Source organism: Dermacentor albipictus, chromosome 1 (assembly GCF_038994185.2).
Source record: "Dermacentor albipictus isolate Rhodes 1998 colony chromosome 1, USDA_Dalb.pri_finalv2, whole genome shotgun sequence".
NCBI lineage: Eukaryota > Metazoa > Arthropoda > Arachnida > Ixodida > Ixodidae > Dermacentor > Dermacentor albipictus.
In genome coordinates, this window is record NC_091821.1 from 478,392,515 (window position 1) to 478,412,355 (window position 19,841).

Sequence of the window (19,841 nt, forward strand, 5' to 3'; positions counted from 1 at the left end):
GGCTTTCTGAGGGAAGTTATGTCCTTTTCTTTACTAAAAGCGCATTTTTCGAATGAATTTTTTACTTCTGTGACGCGTAAATAACTTTATAGTGGTCTGGTGGATGTTTTCTTGCCGCATCCTGTTTTCCGCACGATGTATAACTTAGGACCTGAACGCAATGTGCTGAAACGCTTAAAAAAATGCCGGTTAGATCTACAGCGAAAACTTTTTTTTCAACTGCATTCTGGCACTCTCCTTGTGAAGCCATGGCTACAAAGCAAGAGCTTCTTTGTTCCGTGGTCTGTTAACTGCATCATATGTAAGAAACCTGAAACAATTGAGTACATCTTGGATTGCCATGACTCCGTTTTCTTGTGGGATGTTCTCAAACGAACTCTGAAGAAAGAACTGCCGTTAAGTCCTTTCGCTATTTAATTCTTACCATGCGCAGACACAGGGGGAGTGCCGGCTGACTTGATAATGCTTTTGTGTATGAGCAGCGTGTGGAAAACGCGTGCAGATGTCAGGAATGCCCGCGTAGATGAAAGGTCTGCGAGGGAACACCTAAATGAAAGTCTTAGGTACACGCGTGATGCCCTCAAGCACATGACTGCACCACCAGAGTGGTTTCAGGAGCTTGGCAGTTTGGTGTCTGTGATATCCTCTTTGAGGGCCCTTTAAATATGTACAGTCTCTCCAAATGATGTAATATTTTTCTGCACCAAGTGACCTGCTTTGTACGCGTTTACGTGGTGTTGTAATGAAGGTAATAAAGAAAAAAAAAGGTGATCTGTACTTGTTTTGAGCTCTTTCAATAGTAACGGCGCTGGCCACATTGACCAGTAGCAACAGGGCGGCTCCCTAGCGGTTCCCACTTTTTCCGGCCAGCTTTTCCTCTGGAGTTCATTATATTAACTCTATGATGTACAGGGACACCAGCAGGCCTCTGACCGCAGCGCCACTCCTGCTGTCATGACGCGGAGAAGCAGTGAACTACGGTGGTCGGCACACGGCCTCGGAGACTTCAGCGCGCCGGCAACGCCGGTATGAGGCAACAACAGCACCGCAGAGCAGCGCTGTCGTGCCGGCGTGAGAGCGGCGCATGCGTGCTAAAGTTTCAACCAGCGGGTGTACAGGCACGGCCACTGCTAGCGGGAACACGGGAGTTCGTGGCAGCCCTCGGCGGTATGCCACCAACTGCGCCTGATGAAGTCTTGGCAGACGACTCAACATAGTACACAATTCGACGGGCTTTTCGCCAGTCGCTTTGATTGCGCATGCGCCGCAAGACTTCATGAGGCGCCCGTGGCGGGGCTCTCCGCAGAGCGATAACACGGCTCCCGTGTTCCCGTTAGCAATGGCCGCGACTGTACATTAATGTGTACTGTTGTACATGTCTCCAATCTCTCATTCACACTGCCTTGACTGCCTGCAGCACTGCACGTGTTTGTGCACGTTTCGTCCCGAGCGCGTGTATGCCTGTGTGTGGACGTTTCATTCGAAGGACATGTGCACGATGTACACGCTTCGATCTGCCTTCAAGAATATCTGTGTGGTTGACTACTATTCTACGTGGCTGCAATGTGGCGAAAGGGCAGCGTCTGCGCAGCCATGTAGGCTAGGTGGGGCAGCTAATCGGACACGACATCGTATGTGCCGCCGGAAAAATCGTCGGCACATGCTACGCGTGTCGGCAAAGTAATTTCTGCAGTTTTCCACAAAATACCTGCTACAAATTCGTATTGTGTCTGTTGGCGACCACGGACTTCTATCGGCACCATGCGGAAATATACAAAATATATCGTCGCATAGCACAAATACGAGATGCGTACACTCCTTTAACTAGTACGTCCCCTACAATATAGAATAAAGGCAGCGTCGTAAATAGCTTTGCAATTTTTTAAAAGTGGTCACTAGACAGAAGTTGAAAGCATTAGTAATTGTTTCTGCTACAGCAATGCCGGCGCGACCAAGACGTGGCCGTGTGTCTCCCTGTAACTCGATCGATCGATGCAGTCGGGATGCAGCAGCAAACTCCGGTCAAGTTCAATGCATCGCGAACATATTCAATTTCTTGGCACGCGTGAACTCCGACCACTGCTAGCGCGTGCAACAAAAGTTATTTACATTCTTGGGCAGCGCACACACAAAAGAAACACGAGAAAGAAGGCAGGACAAGCGCTGGTCTAACAAATGTTTTTATTTGAAGAAAAAGATTATATACCCCGTAATCATAAAATTCATGTACATTACATGTAAAAAATCATCATACACGCACGAGCGAACAAGGAACGAGATCTCTTCGTTTGCCAGTTGTTTACTTACTGTTCGGCGCAATGCGCGGTAATCCATGTCTGTCGTCTGCCTTTTTCGCATCATTTTCTTGGGAGTCGGCAGAATTTCACTGGTGGCACGAGTTCGACCAGAAGTTGACTCGGAAGTACCTGCAGTTCTTGGACAACTCTCGGCCCCTTTGACTCATGGAACATTAAATGTTAGAAGCGCTGGAATGGATTTCGCCCAGACGTGCTTCATAAATTTGGGCTGGAGCTAGCGATATAACACGTTGAAGTTAAAAATATAAATGCCAAATTTTATTAATTTCTTCCCTCGCACTACTCTCACTGAAAGAACACGCCGATGTAAAACTTATGTATTAGAGCCTGTTAGACAATTCGCAGAAAATACCTGGCGAGGCCATTTCTTCGTAATCGTTCCTTTTTTATTTAGCTGTGATCAAGACTCGCGTCAACAAGCAGATTCAGTTCAGTTCAGTTTATTTTCCTTGAAGACCCCCGATTTCAGGGGTATTACATAAGGTGTGGGTACAAGATTCCAATTTACACTCGTTCAAGTAACGTTCAAGTTCAAGCGCGCATATATATACACATGCATAGTATACATATTCAAGTATATTCACACATGTATACACACATATGAACGCCTATATATGTAGACATACATACACGCATGTAAATACAAACATATATAAAGAAAAATCATGTACAACGTTTGAAGATTGACGAACACTGCCGAACACTTTCCAGGCAGCAGTGGGACGAACTGTGTAACTCAGTCGACGGCCAGATGAGAACGGGGGCAAATGGAACCTCCTCAAGCATCTCCTCGACGAGACAAACACCAGGTCCAACCAACAAGGTAACTTGGCAAGAATGCTCCACGAGGCCACGAAAGCCTCAACAGGAGACGAGGTCATGGACAAACTGATCAGCAAATACCTTCCAACGAAGACGAGCGGCAACGTCGAGTACTCGGCGTGTCGCTGTCTCCACCCTTGGCGACCTTAATGGAAGGTCCACGCCAGGTACCGACGGGGTCACAAACAAGGCCCTTAGGAACCTCGAGGACGAGTCAATCGAATTCTTCACCGACGAAATCAATCGAGTATGGAAAGCGCGGTCCCGGAGCAGTGGAAGACTGTGCGAGTCATCCTCGTACCCAAACCTAGCAAACCCCTGAGCTTGGGCGACCTGCGGCCCATGTCTTTCAAGTCCTGCGTGTGGTAGGTTGCAGAGCACGCCATACACAACAGAATTTGATAATTCATCGAGGACAACGAACGATTCCCCTGCAACATGATGGGCTTCAGACACGGCCTCTCCACTCAGGAGGCCATGAAGCTCATCAAGAGCCAGACATTGGACAACAACACATGGGACACGAGAGCCACCCTCGGGCTTGATCTCGAAAAAGCAATTGACAACATACTACAGTCGTTCGTTCTCGACGCCATCTCGAACCTCGACCTGGGCTCGTCCTTCCACTCCTTCGTCAGGTCCTTCCTAGAAGGACGACACGCCCTGCTCAAGGTCGGAGAGATCGAATGAGATCAAATCGAACTGAGCCACAGGGGCACCCCGCAGGGGTCCGTCATATCTCCGCTATTATTCAACATGACAATAGTCGGACTGTCCGAGAATCTGACCATGGTTCACAACATCGGACACAGCATATATGCTGACGATATAACAATCTGTTGCACTGGGGGGCAGCAACGGGCAGGTCGAAACCCTCCTCCAGGAGGCCATCGATTGCACAGAATCTTTCCTAAAAGATACCGGCCTCAGATGTTCACCGAGCAAATCGGAGCTACTTCTAAGATACCGGCCTCAGATGTTCACCGAGCAAATCGGAGCTACTTCTGTACAGGCCCAACAGGCGGGGTCCCAAGCCAAAGGGCTGGAAACCGGTAGCAGAGAGCAGCATATCGCTACACAAAAAGAACGGTGACCCCCTTCCCAGGGTTGAGTCAATCCGCATCCTCGGCATGACCGTGGAGTCTTTTGGCTCCAACAACCAGACAGTCCTCCGGCTCATCAAGAGGACGGATAACGCCATCGGCCTGATCATAAGGGTAGCCAACAAATGTAACGGCCTGTGCGAAGACAACCTGTTCACGCTCATTCATGCTTTCCTACTCTGCCACTTTACATACGTCGCAGCAATGCATAACTGGCAAATACCAGAACGAGTTTAACTGAATGGCTTAATTCGGAAAGGCATTGAAAGTGCCCTGGGGCTCCCGCTCTATACGCATCTCACGATATGCACACGATCTCACGATAGCGATCTCACGATATGCACACCGAGCACACAGATCTGATTGCGGAGGCTCCAGAGAGGGTGCAGATCGCCAGAATCTCGGGGACGACGGCCAGTCGGCAATTTCTCGCTCATATGGACATTCAACCAATGACGATCGAGAGCAACTTCCGCGGCCTCCCCAGGAATCGACGAGAACAAATTACCGTCTCCCCTCTTCCGCGCAATGTACACCTACAGAGCAACGTCGCAAGAAGACGAGCCAGAGCCTTGGCCCTTCTTCGCAAGGTCAGAGAGTACCCTAAAGAGAACTGTTTTGTCGACGACGCCCGCTACGGAGATAGTCGAAAATACACGGCCGTCTCAATTGACCACGCGGGAATAATCACCAACGCGGCTTCGGTCGAATGCGCCTCCTCAGACGTGCCGAGCAAGTTGCCATAGCCATCGCTGTACTTGACGGACAACGTCCAAAGGTTTCTAGCGACTCCCGAGCTGCCGTCCGAGCCTTCGTCATCGGCTCCATGACCAAGGAAGCCCTCTATTCTCAAGGGCAAAGTGATCATCCCACATAGGCTAATGTGGTTTCCAGCACATATGGGGTCCTTTGTAGAGGGTATCAACAACCTAAATGATCTGGCCCACTCTACGGCACGAGGTCTAACGTTCCGTGCCCATGGAGAATCCCCACAGCCCACGACACCCTACAATAGAGGTTCTTCCACTACGTACTTAACACTTAACACTTAGTAGGAGGGTATATCCGCTCCCACACAAGGAACTGACGAAAGTGCAGAAAATCACCCTCAGACTTTTGCAGACGGGGATATAACCCAACCCATTTTTATTACACTCGATCTATCCAGACACGTATACTAGCATTACCTGCCCTCAGTGCGGCGATTCAGCCAACTTGGAACATATGCTCTAGCGATGCCCCTTGTTACGAGGCACAGATGAAACAGACCAGTCACTGCGAAGCCCCAACTACGGTGACCAAATCTGGGCCGTCCAGAGAGCCCACGACGCGGCGGCCAGGCTCGACCTGCCCGTCCCAACGTGGGAGCGGCCCGCTGCGCGATAATCGCATATCTCAGGACTGTCAATAAAGTTTTTTCATCCATCCATCCATCCATCCATCCATCCATCCATCCATCCATCCATCCATCCATCCATCCATCCATCCATCCATCCATCCATCCATCCGTCCGTCCGTCCATCCGTCCGTCCTTCAATCAATCAATCAATCAATCAATCAATCAATCAATCAATCAATCAATCAATCAATCAATCAATCAATCAATCAATCAACACTTGCCTTAAGGCATGATGTAGTATGTGTATTATATATGTGCTCTAGAACATGATCGCCATGCCCAGCGATCATAGCTGGGCATGGCACTCTAGCGCGGACAGCTTGCAGTAGGAGACTCGAGCGTTCCGCTCGCAAGCCAGGACAATTCCATACTATAAGTTGTAGGAATCTGAAGTTTATAACGCTCTTGCAAACTGTTTCTATTCTATTTCTGCAATCAGCCCGGCACGATTGGCTACACACTTCTCGGGCCACACCCCATTCGCCTGTGTCACGCGACTACACAAGAACCGCCAAAACTCCCTATCTGATATGACGTGTGGATACTGATGATGCATGACTGGACGAAACAAAAGATAAAAATAATTATTTCAATAATTATTTCATATTCTACACCACCTAGGGTGAAGAAAGAACACTTTCTCGCTGTTTCACACAATAAACGTTCATTCCTCCTCCTCCTCCTCATATTCTACACCTTTATTTGCAATCATCATCATCATCATCAGCCTATTTTTATCTCCTTTACACAGGACGAAGCCCTCACCGAGCGAACTCCCTGCCTTGCGCTAGCTTATTCCAACTTGAGCCTGCTAATTTTCTAACTTCATTACCCCATCTAATTTACTGCCGTCCTAGACTGAGCTTCCCATCCCTTGGCACCCATCCTGTAACTCTGATGGTCCACTGGTTACGTGCCCTAGCATCCATGACCTGCCCAGCTTTTTTTTAACCCAACGTCACCTAGAATGTCAGTTATCCCTGTTCGCTCTCTGATCCACGTATCTTCGATTTGTGATATTTTTTGCCATAACCTTCCGCTAATGGTGAAAAGATTTCGGGCGGCGCCCACTTGCCCAGTCCGTCCCACGGCGTCACAAAACCGCGAAAAACACACCAAAATGTTGTTTAAGTATAAAGATGCGTTATAATATGCCGAACAAAACTGAACGTTTTCGAAATAAACAGAGACTGCCCCGTTCCGAAAGGAATAGAGGATGGCAGCCCAGCCATCGCGCGTGGAGAGCTCCCGACGATCGCCGCCTGTGCCGGCCACGCTCTCGGAACGCGTCGTCTCACGCGAGCGGGCAGACCCCGGCCTGCGCCATGCGCGACGTGGGCTCGCAGCCGAACAGCCGGAAGAAGAGCGGCGCGTTGAGCACCGCCGCGTGGCACGTGGTCCGGTCGGCGTCCGCGCGCCGCCAGCCGCCGTCGCTGCCTTCCCGCACGGGAGGACGCCGCCCGGGTCGCTCGTCCTCGTGGCGCGACGGATGGGGCGACGACGAGCTGCAGATGCTGGCGCATGCCGTGCGGAACACGAGCCGTACGCGGTCGTGCTCGCGCGGCGTCGCCAGCCGGTTGCCGCTCAGCTGCAGCGCCGAGTCCTGCGAACGCCGTTTGCGGAACGGAGTTTCGTACGTTACAGTGGCGCGCAGAAGCTACAATTAAGCGACACGTGTTATCTCCAGCTGCTGTGCGTGATGCGCAAACCAGCGTGTCCCGTACACCGTTCCAACTAACGGAAAATTGAACCGTCTCGTCCGTCTGTATTTCTGGTCGTAGACATTATGACCGTACAAAAAAAAAAAACTATAAGATGTTTTTAGTGAGAAGTTAATTTTCATAATAATTAAATAATTAGTTATTGGCTTCCTAATCTATCCACAGCCGAAACTTCGCTCCAGCGTGCAGAAAGCGCTACTCTTCTTACCTGTGAGAGCGCATTCCGCAATCCTTGTCAGCTATAAACATAGTGCCGAGAGAGAAACAAGCTTTAACGATATGCTGTAGATGTTAGCCTGGCTGTTCGCCTGACATGCTACTCCAAGTGCTGGGTGATGATTATGATACATACAGCGATAAACACTGAACAGCACATACATTCACACACACACTTACATATGTGCACTATAGAGATATTTACAAAGTTTCGTTAAGGCTGGTGGCCCGCAAGAACGTTTTCAGCGCTTTCTAGGCGCGTAACGCACAGGCGGTGCTTTGCCCATGGGCCGAGAATCTGCCGTAGTGCCAAGCTCGAGTCCCGTTGAAGATGCAGTGCCGCCTTCAAAGACTCTCTATCTGACGCGTAGCGGTAGCAGTCGCACAGAACATGTGGCAGGTCTTCAGGGCCTTTACACTCGGAGCACATTGGCGGGTCCGTGACTGCCCCTGAAGTAGCCTTGTAGCTCAAGTTGAGTCTTATGCGGTCAAGGCATGCTTGGTATTGTCTATTGAGGCCTCGCGGCATGTAAAAGACACACGATGGATGGTTACTCGCTTACCATGCTGCAGGCCAGTGTCAGTTCCTAGCCGCGGACTAGATTTTCTGAATTCCCCTTTCACCCGGGCATCGTATAGTGAGGCAGACAGAAAGTGGGCGGGAGTAGGCAAACAATGGTGTGAAATCTAAACAAGTGAACGCGGTGAGTGCCTGAATTACTCGTGAGCCGACCTAGTAATCCGCAACAGCTAAATTATGAGTGCCACGTAGTAATGGGCGAAATTCCGCAAGTGTGCTTCTCGTGCACGCCTATCGAGTCCTTCAAAACGCTAACGATTCGCTTCACGGCAACAGCGCACGCTCTGGTGCTATGTGCGATCTCTGTCTGTCGCAATACCTTGTTACTATAGTAACAAGTAACAAGGGATTGCGACAGACAGCACATGACACTCAATAGCGTCAGCTGTGCAGCACTGTCGCGAACTCTGCCACCTTTCGTTGAGCGACTTGAAACCTGTGGCATAGTTGAATTTCGCGTATGCCCAATACAAGGCGATTTGACAGATGCGGACAGCGATATTGACGATGGTAAATGCCTCCTCGTGGGCTTTTTTTAAGTTTGAAGTTTATTCAAGTCTGATAAAATTTACAGATTTTCATAATAATTGAACCTATAGCCTTAAAGGCGGGTGCGTGTTCAAGGTTATAAACAAATCAATATAAGTATATGATAATTAAGCAATACTTTCACATCTCAACAGGAAAACAGCACAACAAAAGCATGCTGCAAATCATATGCGAACCTTATGCGGGATTAGTACTGATTCAAGGTTGTCAAAGTAAGCCATAAATACCAGGAAAACATCAAGAAAAAAGGAATAATTCAGCTTCTAAACGCTATTGTGCGAAAGGAGACCTAAGTGATTACCTCTGCTCATTGTCAGACTCCTTGTGCGTCTGTGTGCGCGCACATACACAGAATTAAAAGCTGGCACCGTGTCAGTGACTTCTAAAGATTGTCTCTCGGGTTTCTATAGCATAAGATGTTACGGCTTTGGTCTAGTTGGTGTTTCATGATTCATTGGGCGAGCCGTAGCGCGAAGCAAAAGATCTGGACGACGAGTCAAAACAAGGACGACCGCTTCTTCCAGCTTAGGTTCACTGCGGCAAAACACGGAAGCATGTAGTCTACAAAAGAACAAGAAAGCAACAGGCCTGTTTATCAAAAGAATGACAAAGGTGAGAAAACGCTTAAGAACAATGCCGTCGCCTTATGCGCGCACCGTGCTATCGGACAAATAATCGAGCTTCTGGGAAAGCACCGGCGCGCGCGCAAGGTGATAGCGCTGTTCTTGAGCGTTTTGTCACCTGAGTCATGTCTTTGATAAACAGGCCTGTTCGTGTTTGGTTTGTTTTTGTAGACTACTTATTTCGTACTCAACAAACACTCGACCTTGTTCTGCTTGGCCGTCCACTTGTCCAGTTGCTTCGCGCTGCCCTCTCCCCATTTCTAAAGCACTTGTCGTTGAGGGAGTTCGCTCAACTACTCGAGCTAAATGAGATTAATGCTATCTTCGGCTGGTCGTTTCTGAGCGCTCTATAGAGCGCTCTCGCGAGCGGCGTTGTCTTCGGCTGGTTGAAAGAGGGTGCGCGCCCTGCGTTCGGCTGGTTCATCTCGATTGCTCTCCTCCATCTTGGAGCGCTCTGAGGTGCTCCCAGCCCTGTCGGCAGAGCAGTCGTAGAGATTGAAACGTCATCACAGCGCCGCGTCGCTGCTGTTGGCGACGGCCCACCGCAACCTTGGCAACCTAGGCCACTGCATGCTGGCGTCTCGACGAACGCTCGTCCCGCCGGCACGTCCGCTGTTGTGCCATTACCACAAGCCCGGATTCCGAATCTGCAAGATGCGGAATCTATCCTGCGAGCGCCATAATTCTCCCTTCACAAGTCAAGATGCTGCGCCGTCGTGCGGGAGAAGCCTCGGCGAGCAGCGTGTTTGGACGTGTCCGCGTGTGCCAGACAGCCCGGCGCCGCACCTCCCTTTGCCTGGAGGTCACCGCGCGCGCGAACTTTGAACCGGGTGGCCAGCGCGGTCGCTGGTTGGACCCCTCGGACGACCGTCGTGTGCTGACTTTGTATTGGGCCGTTTGAGTGACAATGGTCCTCGGGGATTATAAAAGCAGCGACACGCCGCCTGAAAAACAGGATCCGCCGACCTCACCGGGAGAGAGTGTCGCTCCCGACTGGGGTGAGATGTGTCACGCGTTTTCGCCGGACGTCGTCGTGCGAGAACAGTCGCGTTTGTTGTGAGCACTCGGCCCCAGTGCCGACCCGTTCATGTCCTGTATGATAACCTGTATATAATGTATAAAGTCCCTTTTGTTATTCTCATCGACGCCAGGCTCGGAGTCTTCGCTACCAACGCTCTGTCACGAAACGGGTGACGAGCGCTACGGGACCACAAAGCCGTAATCGTGGTGCAGCGGTGCAAAGTTCGTAACACTGGCGGCACCGGTTGGATGTCGTAACACTGGTGGCACCGGGTACAAGTTCGTAACACTGGTGGCACCGGTTGGGTGACGTAACACTGGTGGCAGCGGTGGGATTGACCGGCATCAGCTACCTCGGCGCGGTGAGTGCCTGAAGTTTACCTCAAACACCAGACTTTCTTTGACACAGGTTATAGTAGCTTAAGGAAGGATTTGGTGTTGCATTGTGATAACCTTGTGTGTTTCAAGCCTAATAAGAGTGTTTTGAAAACCAGGGGATGCTGAGGGGGTAAACAAGGCAGTGTGTGAAATACTTGCATATGTCTTACTAGTAGTGTTATAGTAGCGTACGGCAGGTATATTCAAAAAGGGTAAACAGCAGGAGGACAGTGTGAACGATGGAGAAGTACAAGGTGAAGGAACTTCTCGAAATTTGTGAGGAGTTGGGCATTGAGTTGGGCTCAACCAAAAGAAAGAATGCGATCCTTGAGGTCATGAGGACTGGGGACGTAACGGCTGAGGAAGCCGCAGAGGCCTGGGCGGAAATCAATGAACGTCGGGAAAGGGAGGAAAGGAGAGAACAGGAACGTCGCGAAGAGGAAAAGGAGGAAAGGAGAGAACAGCAACGTCGCGAGGAGGAAAAGGAGGAAAGGAGAGAGAGGGAGCGACGTGAGCACGAGCTTAAAATGAAAGAGTTGGAGATCCGAAATAACTCGCCGGCGCCTAGTCTCACTTCTAATGTTCCCAGAATACGCGATCAACTTCCACCCTTTGTCGTCGGAGAGGATATGGCCAAATACCTCGTGAAATTTGAGCACGTGTGCGAACGGAATAGCATTGAGCGATCCCTTTGGGCACAGAATCTGTTAGCCTTGCTTCCTGGGGAGGCATCAGACGTAATAACTTGCTTATCGAAAGAGGCGTTTGAGAGCTACAGTGATGTGAAGGAAGCGCTACTGCGGAAGTACAAATTGTCGCCCGAAGCTTTCCGGCAGAGGTTCCGGTATGCAAAAAAGGGTAAGGAGTCGAATGTTGACTTCGCGTTTCGTCTAAAAGCCGACTTGGTGGAATGGCTGAAGGGCGAAGAGGTTTACGACGACCGCGACAAAATTGTCGAATGCATCGCGTTGGAGCAGTTCTACCGTTGCATTGATGAGGATGTCCGGCTCTGGCTGCAAGATAGGCTAAAGGAGGTTAAGCTAAACAAGGCAGCAGAGTTAGCGGAAGAGTATTACACCCGCCGCAGCTTGCACAGCAAGGCAGTGCGCGTAGAAAAAGCTGATAGGAGAGATTGGTTTTCCGGGAAGCCCGACGAACGGAAGCAAATCAGGCGTCGCGAGTTTCGGGACGACGAATCCCTTACCAAAGAAACTGTAAGGGAAGGACAGAATGCATCTCAGAATGATGACGATGGTCCGAAACAGCGAAACGAAATGACGCGTTCTTTTGAAAAACGGAAACCGTTAACCTGCTACAATTGCAAAAAGCAAGGGCACATCGCTGCAAGCTGCCCAGAGAGAATTGCTTTTGCAACGATACAGGAAACTCACAAGAACATACGTCTATTGGAGCCCTATGTGCAGGAAATTAAGGTAAACGGCAAGAAGTGCCGAGCACTGCGGGACTCTGCAGCAACTATGGACGTTGTTCACCCGTCTTTCGTCTCCTTGAGTGATTTTACGGGAGAGTGCGTTAGGATACGGCAAGTGGCCGAGAAGGAGAGTGTCTGTTTACCGATCGCAACGGTTATCATTGAAGGAGAGTTTGGAAAACTTAACACCGAAGCCGCTGTGTCAGCCGCCCTCCCGGAGCAATTTTCCTACCTCTTCTCAAATAGCTCGGAGCAGCTGCTGAGGGATCAGGGCAAATCATTCTTTGCCGACGTGGCGTACATGGCCCCCACGCGATCCAAAGCGCGCCCGCTGTCGAGGGAACTTGACTTAGCGTCGGTGAGCGAAAGGCGGTGCGGCACACGGACCGATCACGGTAACTTGAGTGGCGAGCAGTCACGGGAGAGGCAGAGCTCGGAGGCTGGCCTAGACGAGCGGGTCCTGGAAGTGAGTGGGAGTGACGCGTGCAGTGCTAGCCGCGATATAGACTCGACGCCGCAATTAGGCGACGCGGGCTCCACACTCGCTCCGGTTTCCGCCAGCTGGCAGGAGCAGGCTGCAGTTGAAAGGGAAACTCGGATTCGCGAGCAACAGGAAGATTGTTCACTAGCCGATCTGAGGAAGAGCGTCAAACGGGGAGTGAAAAAAAGGGGGTTTCATTTGGCAAAGAATCTGGCTTATCGTACCGCTGCTACACGGATAAGCAGGGTCGCAAATATAAGCAGCTTCAGATTCCGCGAAAATATCGCCGGCAAAAATGAATGACCTCATTTGCTTCCTCAGAAGTATGTTTTCGGTCCAAAGCGATTTCAAGGGGACCATTCTATTCGTCATTATTATTGCTGATTGTTAATTGTTTCTATTTTGGTGTGTTGTTAATTTGAAAACTGATTGTTTGAGCCTTGTGTGCTAGATCGTACACCTGCCTCTTGTTGCAGCGGGAGCAAAAGGGGATAGCGATTTAGTTAGGTTGATTTGAATTATGGCTTTGTCTGGTGTTTGACGGGAGACAGAGGGCACTTGTTCGTGTTGGGTGTTGCCTTTTGCCGGTCGGTTTTGCAAGCTGCAGAACGACCAAGCGGGACCAGTGGCGAGAAGCAAGGTCTTAGGAACGACCCGAGCGGAGCTGGTCAAGGTACCTTGGCGACGACGCGGTGAGCAGAGCTCCTGTCCTGGCGAGTCGGACCTGGGCACGTGAAGTTACCTGGCGTCCCGACACTGGACGTGAACTTGGACGAGCCTGACGAACGTGCGCGCCTGGCATCCGAGCCACGTGGAGGCAGCTCGTCTTCCCGGCGCCTTATCTGAGGGCGGGGATGCTGTTGTGCCATTACCACAAGCCCGGATTCCGAATCTGCAAGATGCGGAATCTATCCTGCGAGCGCCATAATTCTCCCTTCACAAGTCAAGATGCTGCGCCGTCGTGCGGGAGAAGCCTCGGCGAGCAGCGTGTTTGGACGTGTCCGCGTGTGCCAGACAGCCCGGCGCCGCACCTCCCTTTGCCTGGAGGTCACCGCGCGCGCGAACTTTGAACCGGGTGGCCAGCGCGGTCGCTGGTTGGACCCCTCGGACGACCGTCGTGTGCTGACTTTGTATTGGGCCGTTTGAGTGACAATGGTCCTCGGGGATTATAAAAGCAGCGACACGCCGCCTGAAAAACAGGATCCGCCGACCTCACCGGGAGAGAGTGTCGCTCCCGACTGGGGTGAGATGTGTCACGCGTTTTCGCCGGACGTCGTCGTGCGAGAACAGTCGCGTTTGTTGTGAGCACTCGGCCCCAGTGCCGACCCGTTCATGTCCTGTATGATAACCTGTATATAATGTATAAAGTCCCTTTTGTTATTCTCATCGACGCCAGGCTCGGAGTCTTCGCTACCAACGCTCTGTCACGAAACGGGTGACGAGCGCTACGGGACCACAAAGCCGTAATCGTGGTGCAGCGGTGCAAAGTTCGTAACACTGGCGGCACCGGTTGGATGTCGTAACACTGGTGGCACCGGGTACAAGTTCGTAACACTGGTGGCACCGGTTGGGTGACGTAACACCGCCGGTTTTTCCGGCAGCGCCGGGAGCTTTGGATAGGCGAATCATCGGACGTTGGCAGTAGTCACGTGGTTTCGCATCGGCAATTTCCTCCTCCGAAAGTGAGTCGCACGTTCGGCTTGCGCGCTTGTCCTCTACCCTTGGGCTCGGGAAACGCGCGATCTACCCGACTCTGCTTCGGGGCATACAGGCGACCAGTCGAAGATACCATAAGCATCCCAAATGCACGGCCTAACCAGGAACGAGAAGCCGGCTTCCCTTGTCCGCCTCAGCCACGCCTATGCGCAACGTCGGTAGAATGGCAGCAATGATTTTATGGCAGACACTTATGCGGGTGCTCCTTATTCTGAGTCTCGCACCCTGTTCTCGGTGCTTTTTGGCTGATGAAACCGGTCGCCTCTTTCGATGCATTGGAGGCTCAAGGTCTCGGCTGACACGCAAACTGTGCTCCTCGTGCGTTCTTCTCCGCAGTTCCCTCGTACCTTCTTCTAACAGAACGCGCTGTGCGGAGAGAGTGCTGACACATATTTTTCAGCTTGTGCAAGTTCTACCGCATGTTTCCCTTACTTAAGAGGAGCACGCTGCTTTGGAGGGCTGGAGTGGCTCTTGAACCGTATCCGTTGCTAGGCTTGGGAATCTACAAAAGTTAGCCGCAGAACATGCTCTGCTTCTGCTTTGGATTTTGACTGTGGCCGTGAACTCCGGCGATCAAGCCAAGGAGGTTTAACAACCAAAATAGAAACTCCTTGGATCAGACTTGAACAAAGGCTGGACTGAAGCCAGGTGTACCTGCAAACTCTACGCGTTGGGTGACCGAAAATGAGTTTGAACTTTGCAGAGACGTTGCTGCAGTTCCTGCACTATGCAAATGTACGAGCGGTTATTTGATTTTCTTTTTTCTCCCATATACCCCAGGGAAATTTTCCCGGATTAGAGAGACATAATAAAAATGGGAAAACACCCATATAATATTTCAACTGGATGCTAAACTTTTCTCAAAGTGCGGGACCAGGCATCATTGGCATTATCCTGACGTAATGACACAGCCAAATTTGCAAACAGCTTGATGCAATAAGCATGATGGTGTTGGTAATAAATGAATATAAATAAGCACACTGCGCACATTCCTTCCGGCGACTTTTGCGTGTGGCAGCCGCAGCCAGTCACAGGAACAGAGCGAGCCAGTGTGTCATGACGCCATGACACATCGATTTCCTGGGTGCCAAAGCCGAAAGTGGTTTCCGAAAACAAATATTATCCTAAATTACGTAGATAGCTTTGCCATGTGCCGTTATTTTTTTCTTAGCTTTAGGGCGTTTTGGCCTTTAGTAATAAGAAAAATGATTTGTCGAAAGTTTTGTGTCGTATACTTATAGGAAAAAAAACATTGCAAGCAATGGGACCGAAGGCGTACTTTCAAACTTTTTTTTCGCAACAGGCCACTTAAGCAGCCTGCCGGGCATGGCATCCTACAGGCATTGCGCATACGGGATGGGGTCACTATATCTAGCAATGGCAGACCGAGATTCCCCGTCCCCAACGACACACATAATGGCTGCGGCCGTAAGCTTGCGTGGAACCGACTGACAGGCCGGCTCCAGCCTTGGCGTTTGTGCCGAGAACCATTCGATCTAGGTTCAGCCTCAGGTTCTCACATTAGAGCGTGCGCAGCAATGTTGCCTCGTAGTTCTCAACTCGTCGTGACGCCGCCGCGCACAAGCCCGAAAAAGAAAACGGATGTGGAAAGAATTTCGTTCTGTGCCATTAAGCGTGCCATCGCGGTGGAAAGACAGAGGTGTATGATTTCATCGTTTCCCTAGAGAACCAAACGATGTGCATCAGAGACCAACAGGGATAAGAACCTAACGCACTAAGAAAAGGGGTCTGATACTATTCTGGTTCGTTCGAAACACTTCACTAGGGACGACTTCTTTATTCCCGGCGATTAAACTATTACTCACTCTTCGTGTGTTTTAAATATATTGCTGGCGTTTGAAATCGCATAATATACTTCATTTAGGCAAGCTCTTTAACAAATTAGTGATGTACGCTTAAGCTTCATTTGGTTTTGTTAGTTTAGTTTCCTTGCCCTGCATTATTGTTACTAATACCGTGAGCAGCAGGAATATTCTCGCTAATGTACTCTTGTCCGACGGCACCAGTAGCAGGAACGATGATAACTAGCTCGGAAGGTCTCAAAGTGATCACGACCGACACATGTTATGTCGTGAGGCGACATATCGTTCTGACAGCAAGCTTTAGTTTAGCAGTGTAAGCACAATACGCTGTTCTTTTTTTTTTTTCATTGAGCGCGGTGATTCGTCAGTTAGTTTGCTCGCAAGCAAGGAAGAAGCAACTTCAAACAACGCTCGTTCCAGATTTGGGGCATTCGACCTGGCCACAGAGACGCTAGTTTGCTTTCCGACTATGCGAACAGCTAAATTCCATTACAACTGGTTCGATTAGTTTCCAAGTCATGCATTTACACTATAATACAAGTGACATTGCTCAAAAGAAAACCCTCGCTGTATTTTGGAAGCCGCTTGAAAGAAACGCACCTCGGTCCGATCGGTTGTTATTTACTTTTCACGTTTCTCCGAGGTTTGAGGATTCCTTCGGGCAGCGGGTGTCTGCTGTATTCCCAAGCATAGGCCCCGCCTCGAACACCGAGTATAGCGAGCATCAGACGCAGACTACAAGTTTGTCACACGGATCAGCTAACTATAAAGAGAAGGGTGCATTCCGACTCACAAAGTGAACTCTTATTCGTTTTTTTTATCTTAAGACACACTGAGCAGGTGACCTAGCAGTTTTCAGCCTCGTTCAGTCAGTGCTCAATGTCCGTATTTAGCTTCTGAAGGCGCGACAGACGTTACTGTCCATATATTGTGAGATGCTATATGTGATATACTGCAACACGAATCGCAGTGCGGAGTTGCCTATGGAGGTCGAAAATAGTCAAGTACCGTACCTCAGCAGTGGAACAACGTAGCGGACAAGTGCTTGCACTTTTCGGAGAAGGAGAAGTTCGCCATAAGCACAAACACTTCCTTTTGCTAACCTCCGGTTCGCTTGAAAGGCTCTTTGTCCTTTAAAAAATCTGATACGTCTCCTTGGGCAGACCGGACGTTTGTACGCACAGCGCAACTTATTCCGCGATATCGTCGCTGAAATACTTGAGACGGATCTCAATAAAGCGATCGGCAGCAAGGACCCTTTCGGTTTTCCCGAAACACGTCGATTCGACGCCACACAAGAGAAACTTCAGCATAGCACGCACATCACCAAAGCGAAAGAGCCGGCGTGAACCTGGATGTCGTAGCCATCTTTGTTTATTTGGACAGTGTTGCCAGCACAGGTAACGGATTCTGGAGTTGCTAATAGATTGGGGCGATGGCCAGATGTTTCAGAAGCGCCGTCGCTCTTCCCGACTCAATTTTGGCCAAAATGATGGATGCTTATGTAAGAAGTCGCAGAGGCCAGCTGAAATACTCGTTCTGGGTGCACATTTCTATTTCAGACTGGTGAGTTAAATTTATCCCGAGGTTCAGTAATTTTTTGAAATCCCATGATACGAAGACTCACCTGGAGCAAGACCAAAGCTGCGCGTAACGGACTAAATTCGGCTTCCTTCCACAGTTGGTGTGTTTGCACCATTCCTTATTACAACGAACCTGTTAAGGTGAGAATCTGAACAATTATCGTGCGGTTTAAGCTCGGCGTGATCGGCGTCAGCCATCAAAGCAGCCAGTCATAGCCCCAAATTGCGTAGCATTCTTTGGCATTCTTTGACTGCGTAGCATTCTTTGGCAAGTACCCCAGCATTATTGGAATCAAAATCATGCCTAATGCAAAAAGCATGACGCCTTTCTCATAGGAATACATAGGGCTCCACAGGAAATACATGGGGCTGTTGGTGTGGGCAAACTTGAATTTGGGAATGCATCAACCGACATCTGGGAGTGATATGGGGGTGGCCCAACCTAAATTTGGGGGTGATATGGGGTCGGCAACCTAAATTTGAGGGTGATATGGGTGTACTGAATCCAAAATTTGGTGGTGATATGGGGAGGGCCAACTTAAGTATGGGTGTGATATGGCGGTGGGCCAACATGAATTTGGGGGTGGTATTAATTTCATTTTATTTTATTATACTGTCAGCCTCATTTGGGATATAACAGGGGAGGACAGGAGCATACATACTCAAAAATAAGCACTCCTTATACAAATAACTATAAACATATAACAATGATTGGCAAAGCATAGACAAAGCTCTTTACTCTCAAGCAAGAAACAATGCATAAAATACGCTATACATACTTAAACACTAAGTCATTTGGTTTTTTTACGAAAGAAGGTACACATTCAGATGAAACAGTGGAATTCGGTAGCCTGTTCCACCCATTGATCTCACGCGGAAAAGAACTGTACGTAAAACACTCGTTGTGGTGCCTCGGAGGAGGAATGTACATGTTGTTCCGGTGCCTTCATGTTTCCCCAGTTTTTATTTCTATGTACTTTGGTCGGTCAATTTTTACTTGATCTTTAATTATTAGAAAGAGTATTTAGGCCTTTCATACTCTGTCCTTTGTTCTAGTGGTTGAATGTGAGCTAGATTACAAAGCTGAGTTGGCGAGTGTGAACGCTGGTATTTGTTAAATATTAAACGTGAAGCCAGTCTTTGTATTCTATCTAGCTTACTGCAATTACTTTTTGTATACGGATCCCACACCACCTCTGCGTACTCCATGATTGGCCGTACGAGTGCCTTGTAAGCCAAACATTTGATTTCTGGGCTGGCATTGTGCAGATTTCTCTGAAGTCTCCACAGCGCTTTGTTATATTTTGCACAAACGGAGTCGATATGTAAATTTCATCGCAGATCTGAAGTTATCCATAAGCCCTAGTATTTGTGGTGTTCGACTCTGGCAAGCTCGTGATCACCTATGGAGTACGTCCATTCTAGGATTCCTTTTTTCCCTGCAAACGCTCCTTGCAATGGATTTTGCCACGTTTATATGCATCTGCCAAATAATGCACTAGTTATTTATCTTTTTGAGGTATAGATTTAGTTCCGATTGAACAGAAGGAGACTTAACTAGATTATAAATTACGCAATCATCTGCAAAAAAACCTCTGAGGGACCATAATATGTTTAGGTAAGTCGTTGATAAAGATCAAAAACAGCAGTGGGCCCAAGACGGTACCTTGGGGATCTCCAGAAATAACGTTAGTAAATGTATATGTTTTAGTGTTGACTTGAACGCACTGCTTGCGATTGGAGAAATAGGAGGAAAACCATTGCGTTATGTTTGGGTTTTTAAACATCGTTTTTATGTTTAACAGCAGTTTAGCATGGGACATCTTATCGAACGCTTTCGCGAAATACAAAAATGTTATATCAACCTGACCCCGGGAGTTTAGTTCAGAAGCGAGATCATGATCATATGGGGGTAGGCCAACCTGAATTTAGGGCTGATATGAGAGTGGGCCAACCTATAATTGGGAGCGACATGGGGGTGGGTCAAACTAAATATGGGGGTGATATGAGGTGGGCTAACCTGAATTTGAGGCTGATATGGTAGCGGTCCAACATAAATTTGAAGGTGATATGGGGA

At 49.3% G+C, this 19,841-nt stretch overlaps 1 protein-coding gene across 2 annotated transcripts in view; it reads right to left on the reverse strand.

The window, feature by feature from the left end:
* Positions 1–5,940: 5,940 nt before the first annotated feature.
* Positions 5,941–19,841, reverse strand: part of LOC139059566 (uncharacterized) — an 89,422-nt gene continuing 75,521 nt past the window's right edge. The window contains exon 13 of one of the 2 annotated variants that reach the window (XM_070538005.1): positions 5,941–7,245. In XM_070538005.1, the coding sequence (XP_070394106.1) occupies positions 6,937–7,245 (309 nt within the window). In that variant the 3' untranslated portion in view covers positions 5,941–6,936. The remainder of the gene's footprint in view (positions 7,246–19,841) is intronic. The other variant, XR_011514199.1, reaches the window with a different exon arrangement.